Source organism: Dipodomys spectabilis, unplaced genomic scaffold (assembly GCF_019054845.1).
Source record: "Dipodomys spectabilis isolate Male_0828 unplaced genomic scaffold, ASM1905484v1 ptg000140l, whole genome shotgun sequence".
Lineage (NCBI taxonomy): Eukaryota > Metazoa > Chordata > Mammalia > Rodentia > Heteromyidae > Dipodomys > Dipodomys spectabilis.
In genome coordinates, this window is record NW_024870817.1 from 35113942 (window position 1) to 35126169 (window position 12228).

The 12228-nt window shown below is 39.2% G+C and overlaps 2 protein-coding genes across 2 annotated transcripts in view; one reads left to right on the forward strand and one right to left on the reverse strand.

Annotated features, from left to right (window-relative positions):
• Positions 1–5921, reverse strand: part of Ndufaf2 (NADH:ubiquinone oxidoreductase complex assembly factor 2) — a 107613-nt gene extending 101692 nt beyond the window's left edge. The window contains exon 1 of the mRNA XM_042690771.1: positions 5739–5921. Coding sequence (XP_042546705.1) covers positions 5739–5865 — 127 coding nt within the window. The 5' untranslated portion in view covers positions 5866–5921. The remainder of the gene's footprint in view (positions 1–5738) is intronic.
• A 134-nt stretch (positions 5922–6055) lies between these two features.
• Positions 6056–12228, forward strand: part of Ercc8 (ERCC excision repair 8, CSA ubiquitin ligase complex subunit) — a 45987-nt gene continuing 39814 nt past the window's right edge. Inside the window, exon 1 of the mRNA XM_042690886.1 lies at positions 6056–6178. Within this exon, the coding sequence (XP_042546820.1) occupies positions 6102–6178 (77 nt within the window). The 5' untranslated portion in view covers positions 6056–6101. The remainder of the gene's footprint in view (positions 6179–12228) is intronic.

Sequence of the window (12228 nt, forward strand, 5' to 3'; positions counted from 1 at the left end):
ATCTTTGATGATTGACAACTATTTCTATTAACTATAAGTCATTATAAATTTAAGGACACTTTATTATATACAAATATGATTATATTTGTATTATACACAAATATGATGAGGTGATTTATATTCATCTCAACCACTAATTTGTATTCATCTACACCACTGAAGCCATTCAACTACACATAACAATGCAGGATACAAATTTTGAATGACATTTTCAGTCTGAAAGGGAAATAGAGAAGTATCCTCAGTCATTTGATTAAAGAGAGTCAGTCATTTGCAGGAGTGAAACTAAACTTTGCAGATCACTGATGAAGGTAACTCCAAACCTGCAACCCACTAGAAGAGTTCTCCCCACATTAGTCTTAATTCTTTAATTCTTTAGTTTTAATTCCTTAAGTATATTTTACCTCATGTTTAAAGCGAAGACAACAATCCCAATCATGGTGATTGTACAGATATGAAGTAAATGGTTAACACTCAGTAAATGGCAACTATCATTAATTTAAGCATTACTAAAAAGATATGAAGATTATGGGATGCTGTGAATGAAATGGAAGAAAAATGTATTCCTAAATTTGTATGCCAAATTGAATGTGTAAATATCAGACAAAAATAGCCACTAATTCATGTTTGCCTTCTTTGACCCCAGAAATCCTATTTAAATTTGTTAAAGAATACAAAAGTGGGGGCGGGGGGAGGTAAATAGCTATGATAGAAAACAGAAAAAAAAAATCCATCAAAACTGTGAAACTAAGCTGGGCACCAGAAGCCCAGGCCTACAATCTTATACAGGAGGATGAGATCTAGAGGATCAAGATTCGAAGCCAATTCCAGTAGAAAAGTCCTTTAGACTTCATCTCCAAAGTAACCAGCAAAAAGCTAGGTTGGAGGCATGGCTCAAGTGGTTGACTGCTAGCCAAGCAAGAAAGCTGAGCAAAAGCAAGGCCCTAAGTTGAAACTCTGATACTGGAAATAATAAAAAGGCCTAAAACTAAAGCCAATTTATCTGAAATACATAAAACAGACATGCTTTTCTCAGAGTACTGCTCAATAACCACTTGTTACATGAGAAAATTAATGAATGGTACAGGATGAGATAAAAAAAGCAAGCTCAGTAGTGCTGCTGGTCTACAAATAGCATAGGTAGATGGAAAGAATCTATAGGTTCTCCAATCTATGTCCTGAGAAAATCCCAAGACATGAGAGCAATGGGGCTAAGATAAAAAAATGAATGATAAGGTCAAGTCCAAATATGGAAATGTCACCTGTGCTCTACAGGAAATCCCAGGCATCACTAATGTGAACAGCCTCTGATATGTCACACATCATCTGACATTCTGTGTTATGAAAACTAACACACTAGATGAAACTTATAAGAGGCTTCCTTCAATTATTCTTTAATGTTACCACCTTTTGCTTTAATATTAATTTTTCTTTCCAATCTCATTACGATAGTTCAATGGGCTATCTTTCAATGATTCTAATAAATACATGGTCACTACAGCCATTTCTCTTATAGCTCAAACTGCTTCATTTCTCTGTTCACTAGCTATCTAATATCTATAGAATTAGGTAAAACCATAAGCAAATAGTACTCAAGGCTTCTAGTAATCTGATCTTGTGTATTACCTCAGTAAAAACATTTTCTTCTTAAGTCAATCCACATGAAATTCAATCTGTGACATTTCCTACCCTTTCCTATTGCTGACCAGAAATACTCTATCACTCTGTACTCATATTGCTCCCTCGAAGTGTTGATCAAATGCTTCCATTTACCTATCTCCCTAAATTCTCCCAGTTAGAACCAAACACTGAGCACTCAGTTCTTTTTCAACCACAGCTCTAACAGACTGAAAGTTGTTCTTATAACATGATAAACATCTATCTATCCTCTGATCCAAGCTCTGAATTAGATTAGAAATATGAGTCTAATCCTTTTCTACATAACAATCTTTCAAATACTTGAAGCTCCTTCTCAAGAGTCACAGATGGTAAATATATATACAATTTTTAGGATTTTTCATCACCAAAACCACTCTACTTGGGACACTAAAGTTCCAATTATTTCCCTTAAAGTGTGGTGCACTGAACCAAACATTATACTCTAAACTACAATTTTTGCATAAAATTCCTCAAACTCAGATATTCATGATGTCCACTGGCAAACAACTTAAAAAATTCTTCAAGCCAGATTTGGAGATTCACACATACAATCCTACATTCAAAGCTAATCTGGGCTGAAAATCCACAAAATTCCATCTGTGTTAGATTCTTGACTTCATCCTAGTTTATCATCCTAATTTCATTGGTAGGTGAAAATAGGATTGCAGTCCAGGTGGACCTAATCAGGAAGCATATGTCAAAAGCAACCAGTGCAAAAGAGAGCTAGAAAGATGGCTTAGCAATAGGGCATCTGCCTAGCAAGTGCAAAGCCTAAGTCCAAAACTTACTGGCACCAACAAAGATAAAATTTTATGCCAAGCAACATCACAGGACTTTGGCTATATAAAGCTAATGACTTGAAATCAGACAAATTGTTAGGACTCCAGGTATGGTAATCAATAAAGCTGGAACTACTTCTAGCTACCTTCTTTTTCTTTTCTCTCTCCCTCCCTCCCTCCTCTTTTCTTTTTTTTCTGTGCTAGTATTAGGGCTTCAATTCCTGCATTGAACATTACCGCTTAGTTTTTTCACTAAAAGCTGGTGTTCTTCTAGTTGATCCCTAGCTTCATTTTTTTTTATTTATTTATTTATTTTTGGTGGTTAATGGAGAAAAAAATCTCATGGACTTTACTGTCCAGGGTAGCTTTGAACCAAATGTGATCCTCAGATCTCAGCCTCCTAAACAGCTAGGATTACAGGTGTGAGCCTCTGGTGCCCATAGTTCTAGCTACCTTCTTTAAAAGACATGGTCAGCACTCAAAGCCCACAGATGATTATCTATTAAAATAGTTCTAGCCCTGTGCCAGTAGCTCATGCTTATAATCCTAGATACTCAGGAGGCTGAGATCTAAGGATCTGAGTTCAAAGCCAGTGTGGCACTATGGCTCAAGTGATAGAGTACTAGCCTTGTGATAGAGCACTAGCCTTGAGCAAAAGAAGCAGCTCAAGGGCAGCACCCAGGCCATGAGTTCAAGCCTAAGGACCAGCACCAAAAACAAACAAAAACCATTTCTAAATTATATTCCTAGAAATATTGATATAATGATCTTTACATTTTTAGTGTGTATTTCTCATTTTTAGGAAAAAAGATCAATCCTTTTGGTTGTTCTCAATATGGTACAAGGTATTGTTACTATTCCAAATAATTTTATCACTAAATATGAAAAAAAGTCATACTAGTAAAGACCAAACATTTTTATTCCTTTACAAAATATATTCATAAACACACTAAAACATAATATTTTTACACTAAAAATATTTAACAAATTCTACATTTAAAGTGGGGTACAGCCAACATTGTGCAATTAATATTGTTGACTAGTCACACCCTATTTAGTACAAATACTAAAAAATAATTTTAAATGAAGAAATACTAAGAAGCTGAAGACCATAAACTCAACATGTTAGATAAAAAAGACAACCCCACAAAGCTCCATAGGAAATGTACTCACTTATTACCTTACTCATATAATTGTAACCCCTCAGTACAGTATCTTTACAATAAAAAATATATATTATAAAAAAAGACAGCCCCCACAAAAAATATTAAAGGTCATACAAGAGAAAATAACATGAGGGGGTCTTATATCTGTTAAAGTTATCTGTAGTTTTAAAAAAAATAAAAAACTTACCACTGAAGAAAACACCATGATTATATAAATTTTACAGTTGTTTATATGAAGCATCTAAGAAATAATACAAATTCTTAATAAACTCTTACAGAAAATTCAACAAAATTAAATAATTATACTACATGTTGATAAGGATGTGGAACAACTGAAACTTTTAATGCTGTTAAAAATTAGGGTACCAGGCTGGGAAGGTGGCTCAGTGGCACAGTGCTTGCTTTGCATGCATAAGGCCCTGGGTTCAATTCCTCAGCACCACATAAGCAGAAAAAGCCAGAAGTGGCGCTGTGGCTCAAGTGGTAGAGCACTAGCCTTGAGCTGAAGAGCTGAGGGACAGCGCCGGGGCCCAGAGTTCAGGCCCCACGACCGGCAAAAAAAAAAAAAAAATAGTGTACCATCAATTTAGCTGCTTCTTAAAACAGTGGAATATACATCTACAAACTGACCCAGTCATTCCACTCCTAGACATTCGTAATAAACAGAAAAGGCCTAACTATACAAATACTAGTACATGGATATTCATACTTACTGTAATAGCCCCAACCTGGAAATAATTCAATTATCTAGCAATAAAAAAGAATAAACTTTTGGATAAACACACACACACACACACACACACACACACACACACAAAGTTCAAGATAAGTGAAAAAAAGTCCAGAAAAAAAAAATAGGCATGCTATATACTTCCATTTATATAAAACTCTAGAAAATGCAAACTAATCCATTGTCAGAAATGAAGTTGTTGGAGACAGGAAACAGAAAGTAGCATATTCTCTGCATAACAAGAGTTTAAAAGCTCATTAAGGAAACAACCCTAAATATTATAAATTATTGGAAAAGACTAGGTAAAACAAATTTAAGTGAGAAATTATATAACAGTCAATATGTACAGGAAATAAAAAGAAACATAATTCTGAATAGTCTATGCTTTTCAATATTCGTGTTACAATTATCAATAGTACTGTTACAATTATTGTCTCAAAATCAAGGCAAAAATACTAAGTGAAAAATTCTATTTTATCCTTGGCCCTCCGGCTATTAGTATTAGAACTGCAAGACAAATTCAACTTTTTCTTCATCCAAATCTTGATTCACTTCATTTATTTGCTTGTTTATTTTGGCAGTACTGGGATTTGAACTCAGGGCCTCCTGCTTGCTAGCTATGTCTGTAGCAGTCCTTTTTGCTTTAGGGATTTTGGACCCCATTCCTCCTATTTACGCTTCCCATGTAACTGGATGACAAGCTGAGCTACCACACCGTTGCGCCCCAAACTTCCACGGTAGTGATGGAACAACAGAGAAGTTACGAATACCGTTACATGATGTGATTTCAACGGACGGGAGCCTCTCCCAAGTCCCCAAACAACCCACTAGGCACTAATCTAGGCACGAATCCTGTAGAGAAACAACACTATTAGTCACGTTTCTTAAATGGAGTTCGAGGGAGGTCTTGGGGCACACGTTCCTGGGAAAAGAAACAGGATCAGAAAAGATCGGTGAGTGTGGCCTCCTTCCTTCTCATAGGTGTTGGTTGTGATGAAGGGGAGGGGACGCGAGGAACCCCAGACTAGGCGCCACTGAGGAGGAGGAAAGTAGGGCGCTGAAGACACCCCTCTTCAATTACTCCACTCAGCTCTCATAATCTCAGCATGGATTCAAGCAAAGCCCGAGTTCCAGAGGGGAAAAAACTCTCTCCCCCCAGGGCAAGGACTAAGCTCTGCCCTGGAGGCGGGTGAGTGCGAGCCTCGAGGGCGCTGAGCTCCCAGGCAAGGCCCAGGGGGGCAAGGCCCAGGGGGGCAAGGCCCCCGGCCCAGCCCGGAGTGAAGGGACACACCCGGGACGTCCCTTCCCGAGCCCCCGCGACGGCAGCGGGGCGCGTCACTGAACCCGACCGCGGTCGCTGGCACTTCTCTAACCGGGCTCCCGCTGACCTCGTTCTCGTCTCACCTCGCCAGTTCTTGTACTCCGGGACATAGTAGTACTTGTTCCCGAGGTGGTCTGTGCCCACATGCTCCCTCACCTCCTTGGACAGTGTTCTCCACAAGGTGCCGAGCAGACCCCGGGACCAGCCCATGCCGGCAGCCCGACTTCCCGCTGAAGTCTCCGCGGGTCTGCGGCAGCCCTTGGAAACCCCGCCCACCCGGCTGAAAGAGAGCAACGTAGTCCAGTCCCCGTGCCCGTCTAGTATCGACGCTTTCTATTGGTCCAGCTCTATCACCGCCTGACCAATGGGAGGCTCTGCTGTTAGAGCCCGGCCTCTAACCTCTGTCATGGCGGCGTGCAGTGTTGGCGCTGGTCTGTGGAAGCGGGATGATGGGCTTTTTGGTCTCTCGGCAAGCAGGTTTAGAGGACCCGCTTCGCTTCCGGAGAGCCGAGTCCACACGCAGGTAAAGAGCACCTTAACCTTTTCCTCTGACCTTTCCGCAGTTGGAGCCCTGATCAAGGGCTGTATGGATCGGATCGGAGGCCAGTGCCCACAGAAGCCGGAGCTGGATGTAGACGAGCTTGTGTGCTTGGGGGAAAGGATGAAGATGATGACACTGCAGCTACCTACTTTGCCTAGGAGTTTCCTTTATTGTTTTACTTTGCCGGAACCGGGGCTTGGACTCAGAGGCTCACATTCCGGCTCGGCGTTTTCACTCTCGCCTGGCAAACTACAGTTTGATCCGCACTCATAGCTGGGCTTTTTTGCTGTTTAATTGGAGATGAAGTGGCAAGGGACTTTTCTTCCTTGGCTGGCCTCCAAAAGTGATCCTCCAGATCTCAGCCACTGAGTAGCTAAGATTACAGGCGTGAGCCAGCAGTGTCTGGTTTTTGCCTTGCAGCTTTCTATTCCACCTGGGAAATGATTGAAATTGAGAAAGTAAAGTTGCCATATTAGGTATCTCGCTTGCCCAGTGGCGAGTTGGCAGAAGCTTTGGGCAGGAAGGTGGCAGATAGGTTGAAGGAAATGAAGAAGTCTGGAAAACATCAAAGAAATAAAAACAGCAGTAAAATTGACTGGATAAGGCTGAAAAAGGAGTCGATAATGATTGCAAAATAGGTGCCTTGATTTCCAGATGTATGCCTTGTATTGGAGGTTAGTATCATATTCGTGACATTCCAAACGGAAAACAAGTTTTACTATTGATTTTTATTAATTTTGAGGGACACATGAAGATATTCACCTGTAGAGGGGAGGACATAGTTATATTAATAAATTCTCTGCTTGGGAAAACTTTTCTTTCACGTAAGATGATGTACAAAGTCAGGAGGAGAAGATTAGATCGTCCTACTATTTGTAGGAGTAAGAAAAAGAAGTAGCTCAGGGCTTAAAAAACAAAACAAAAAGAAGAGACTGCGGAGGAATTCACAAAAAGTAACCATCAAGTAAAAGGAAAACCTGGAAGGTGAGATGTCATAGATGGTGAAGGATGACAGTACTTGAGGTGAGAGCCATCATATGTGTGGGATGCTGGCTGCCATCTACTCCTCACATACTTTGCCCTTAGTAGTCCTCTATCACATTATTTGGCTTTATTTAATTTTCAGTATAGTTTATTCCTACTGTAGTTACATATTTCCTTACTACTATATTGGCTTTATTCTTTCTACCTAGGAGATAAATGAAACCATATTTTAGTCCCAAATCAGGGTTTGGCATAGTAGACCTTTATTAAGTGTTATGTGAATAACATTTATTCAGTAAACAGAGGAATTACAGGTATGCTTCATTGAACCACCACAGTAATCACTAAGACCATGGTAAGAACAGTTTCTTACAAATGATAGAAATAAAACTAAGACGTTAGTGAATTGCATAAAAGAAAAGGAAATGGAGACTATTAATATTTACAACTTTTAAATTTTTTTTTTTTTGGTCGGTCATGGGGCTTGAACTTTGGGCCTGGGTGCTGTCCTGCAGCTCTTCTGCTCAAAGCTAATACTTTTCCACGTGAGCCATAGCACCACTTCTGACTTTTTCTGCTTATGTGGTGCTGAAGAATTGAACCCAGGGCCTCATGCATTCAAGGCAAGCACTCTACCACTGAGCCACCTTCCCAGCCTGAAAAGAAATTTAATTTGATAGAAAAATCAAGGAGTGCGGTTTGCTTGTTAACAACCTAATGGATATGATTTTGTTCCCATATTCCAAAGAAAAAAATCTTGTCAGAGTACTACTTACTATTAGCAGAATAACAAAGTCCTCTGGAATTAGTAAATACAACTGAAAGATTTATTATGGTTCAAAATGCCAAAAATCTATATGTGACTTAACGAGGGCCTCTATCTGGTTTAGTGTCCTCTCACAAGACCACAATCAAAATAATGGGTGGTGATGGCATAGTGGTATATTTTTGTGATCCCAGCACTCAAGAAGCAGAAACAGCCGGGCGCTGGTGGCTGTAATCCTAGCTACTGAGGAAGCTGAGATCTGAGGATCACAGTTCAAAGCCAGCCCTGGCAGGAAAGACAGTGAAACTCTTATCTCCAATAAACCACCAGAAAGAGTGACATTGTAGCTCAAGTGGTAGAGCGCTTGCCTTGAGCTGAAGAGCACAGGGACAGTGCCCAGGCCCAGAGTTCAAGCCCCACGACCAACCAAAAAAAAGCAGAAATAAGAAGGGTACAGTAGAGATTAGGCTGATTTATATGAGAAGATGGGGGAAGGAAGTAGAAGGAGGTAGGAGACTAGGGATGTAGCTCAATGAAAGCACTTGCTTGCCAAGCATGTACAACATCCTGGGTTTAATACCAAGCACTGAAGAAAAGAATGAGATTGATTTGGGCTATACTTACTCAAAAGTTCACTAGAGAACAGTCTGCTTCCTAACACTATTAGGTGTTGTACGTGGTTAACTTATGCACTAGCTTTGTGTGTGTGTGCATGTGTGCACCCCAGGGCTTGAACATGGGGCCTGGGCTCCGAGCTTTTGGACTCAAGGCCTGCATTCTACCACTGAAGCCACAACTCAATTTCCAGCTTTTTGGTGGTTAATTGTAGATTGAGTTTCAAGGGCTTTTCTGCTCACATCAGAATCCTCAGATATCAGGATTATAGGTGTGAACCACCAGAGCCTGGCTAACCTGGCTTTTATCTGGAATTAACCATCTATTCCAAGAGGCTTTGTCGTTGGACAGATCACGTCTGACTACTGGCTTCTGTCATAGCAGACAACTAATAGCAAGATTGAAGCCAGACTCTATTTATAACCTAATCCGGAAGCATCATCTCACCATTTTTGTTATGTTCCAGTCATTAGAACTGGATCACTAGGGCTGGGAAGGTGGCTCAGTGGTAGTGTGCTTGCCTCACATGCATGAGGCCCTGGGTTCGATTCCTCAGCACCACATAAGCAGAAAAAGCTCAAGTGGTAGAGCTCTAGCCTTGAGCTGAATTGCTGAGAGACAGCGCCCAGGCCCAGAGTTCAGCCCCACAATTAAAAAAGAAAAAGAAAAAAGAACTGAATCACTGTTTCTAGATCACATTCAGAGAGAGGGTACTACCTAATACCATGAGTAACAGGACTTTGAGACCATTTTCTAGACTTCTCCACCACAACTGGGAAACAGACAGAAATGATAAATTGTTGTTTTTTTGTGGGGGTCCGGTCGTGGGGCCTGAACTCTGGGCCTGGGCGCTGTCCCTCAGCTCTTCAGCTCAAGGCTAGCACTCTACCACTTGAGCCACAGCGCCACTTCCAGCTTTTTTCTTTTTGCTTATGTGGTGCCGAGGAATCAAACCCAAGGCCTCATGCATGCAAGGCAAACGCTCTACCACTCAGCCACCTTCCCAGCCTGATAAATTGTTTTTAATACATATTAATCACTTCACTGTTTTCAGCATTTATAGGGCACTGGGTTTTATAATTTATGTGTAGAGAATGATAAATGTTAAATGAAAGTTTAACTAAATAAGTTCTTCTACTTGAGCCATACCTCCAGTCCAGTTTTTGTTACTGGCCAGTTGGAAATACAATCTTTCAAATTTTTCTGCCCAGACTGGCTTTGAACTGTGAAACTCTAGATCTCAGTCTCCTGAGTAGCTAGGATTCATGAGACACTGGAACTCAGCAATTTTTTTTTTAAGCCATATGTTGGTTAGTTATACATATAATTGGGGTTGCATCTTCTGCTGAATACTTTGTTAACTCCTATTAGTACAGAAATGATAGTAATTCCTTTTCAATTCACTCATCAATCTAATAGGCTAGAGTACATGAATATATCCAGATATTTCAGTTAATGCAAGAATTCATGCAAAATGTATATGTGCTAAACTTGGTTCATCTCCTCTGATAATGTGATTTGTTTACTCCAAAGAGTTCTGCATTTCTTCCATTTTGATTAGCAAGCTAAACATTAGAAAATAAGTGACCTTGCTAGTAATTTCAGCAAAATTAGCTTTACTTTTTTTTAAACAAAGCATTACTAATATTTTCTGTAATGAAATCTAAGACATTAGGAATCTACTAGTATCAGCCACAATGTAAACATGTGAGTTACTGAGGACCTGAAAAATGGAGTTTCTCGTGGTTTTTTAATTCCAAACCATGCTTGCCTGAGGAAGCAAGTAAGTATATGTCTTTTTCAAAATTCTGTGACCTGAATCTCTCACTTCATTAAAAACTAAATAAAATTTCACAATCAGGAGAGAATAGAGATTTCCTAGACAAAGCACTAGATGAATCTGTGTGTATGTATACAGATTTTATTTTTCTGTAGAATATGATTTCTTGCTGAAAACATACACTCTAGTGATCTCGCACATTTCATCTACCAATTGTTTTGTGTGCTTATCAAAAGTCAGTATTTCTTCCTGACCCAATTAATGCCAGTTTTACTTAGTATTTAATTTTAATGTGTGCTGATGAAATATGCAAAAGAGATGATTTTTGTGTGTGGTGCTAGGGATCAAACCTCTAAGGCCTTGTGAATGGCAGGCAAGTCTAACTGTGTTAACTCCCCAGCTGAAGAGTTGATACTCTTCAAAAACTTACAAAATTGGGCTGGGAAGGTGGCTCAGTGGTAGAGTGCTTGCCTTGCATGCATGAGGCCCTGGGTTCGATTCCTCAGCACCACATAAGCAGAAAAAGCCGGAAGTGGCTTTGTGGCTCCAGTGGTAGAGCGCTAGCCTTGAGCTGAAGAGCTAAGGGACAGCGCCCAGGCCCAGAGTTCAAGCCCCACCACAACCGACAAAAAAAAAAAAACTTACAAAATCATCAATCAAAACAAATGGCAAGGTATGACTGACGTGACTATTATAAAAGATATGAAACATAAGAATGTAATACATGTAATGTAATTCTCTATGAAAAATAAAGTACCTAACTTTTTCATTCTGTACTTAAAATTATTTGCTTGTTTGGTATGTAAAATCTTTAGTATGCTTTTTTCAACTTCCATCAGACACCATGTTTTTTTGTTTACAATCCCTGAGTATATTTCAAGGGAAAAGAATTTTTTATTTTACTCAGATATTTACCATTTCTCTTGCTCAGTCTTCATACCTGATGTCTCAAGTTGACTTCTTACATAATTTCTTTTCTTTTGATGATCAGATACCAATTCATTTAGAATAGATTTGATGGCTCTAAGTTTCTGAAGAGATTGAAGTCATTCAAATCATTTTACTCTGTAGGAATTTTGTCATTTTTCTCTGAGTTATAGTTGTCTAATTTTCAGCAGTTTGATTATAGTGTGTCTATGAATGGATTTCTCTGTATTTATCTTATCTAGCATTGCTTCTACTTCTTGAATATCGATTTATATCTTTTGCAACATAGAAAGTTTTCAACCATTTTTTGTTTTGTTTTAAGGGTGGTGTACTTCAGCCATTTTTTTCCTCTCCTGGAACTCTAATGATATAAGTCTCAGTCCTGTTTTAATTGTTCCTCTGGTCCCTGAGACTGTTCTTTACTCTCTCTGAGTCTTTTTGTACCCTATGTTCATAGTTTGAGTAATTTAAATTGTTCTCTCCTCAAGTTTACTCTTTCTTCTGTCTGCTTTCATCTACTTTTTTAGTCTACAGTTACAGTAGTTTATATTGACAAATTCTAAGATTTCCATTTGGTTCTTTTGTTTATTGGCTAAACTAAACTTTATATTTTAATATTTGTTTCAATTGTGTTTGCCCTGTCTCATTCATTTCACAATGGCTGCCTTGAAGTCTTTATCAGGTGCTTCCAAAACCCATGTTATTATATAAAATTTGGCTTCTATTTACTTTTCCCATGCAAGTTACAATTTTCATGGTTCTTCATGTACAGAATAATTTGGATTGGATCCTGAACATGTTGGCTACCTTGTTAGATGTTGTTTCAGTCTATCAAGAATATTGATGTTTTGTTCAGGCTACAAGTTTATTACTCATATGTGGGCTGCCATTTTGACATCAGCTCAATTTTTACCGTATCTTCAGATTTTAAAATTTTTGCCCAGGTGGTACTTAACTCAG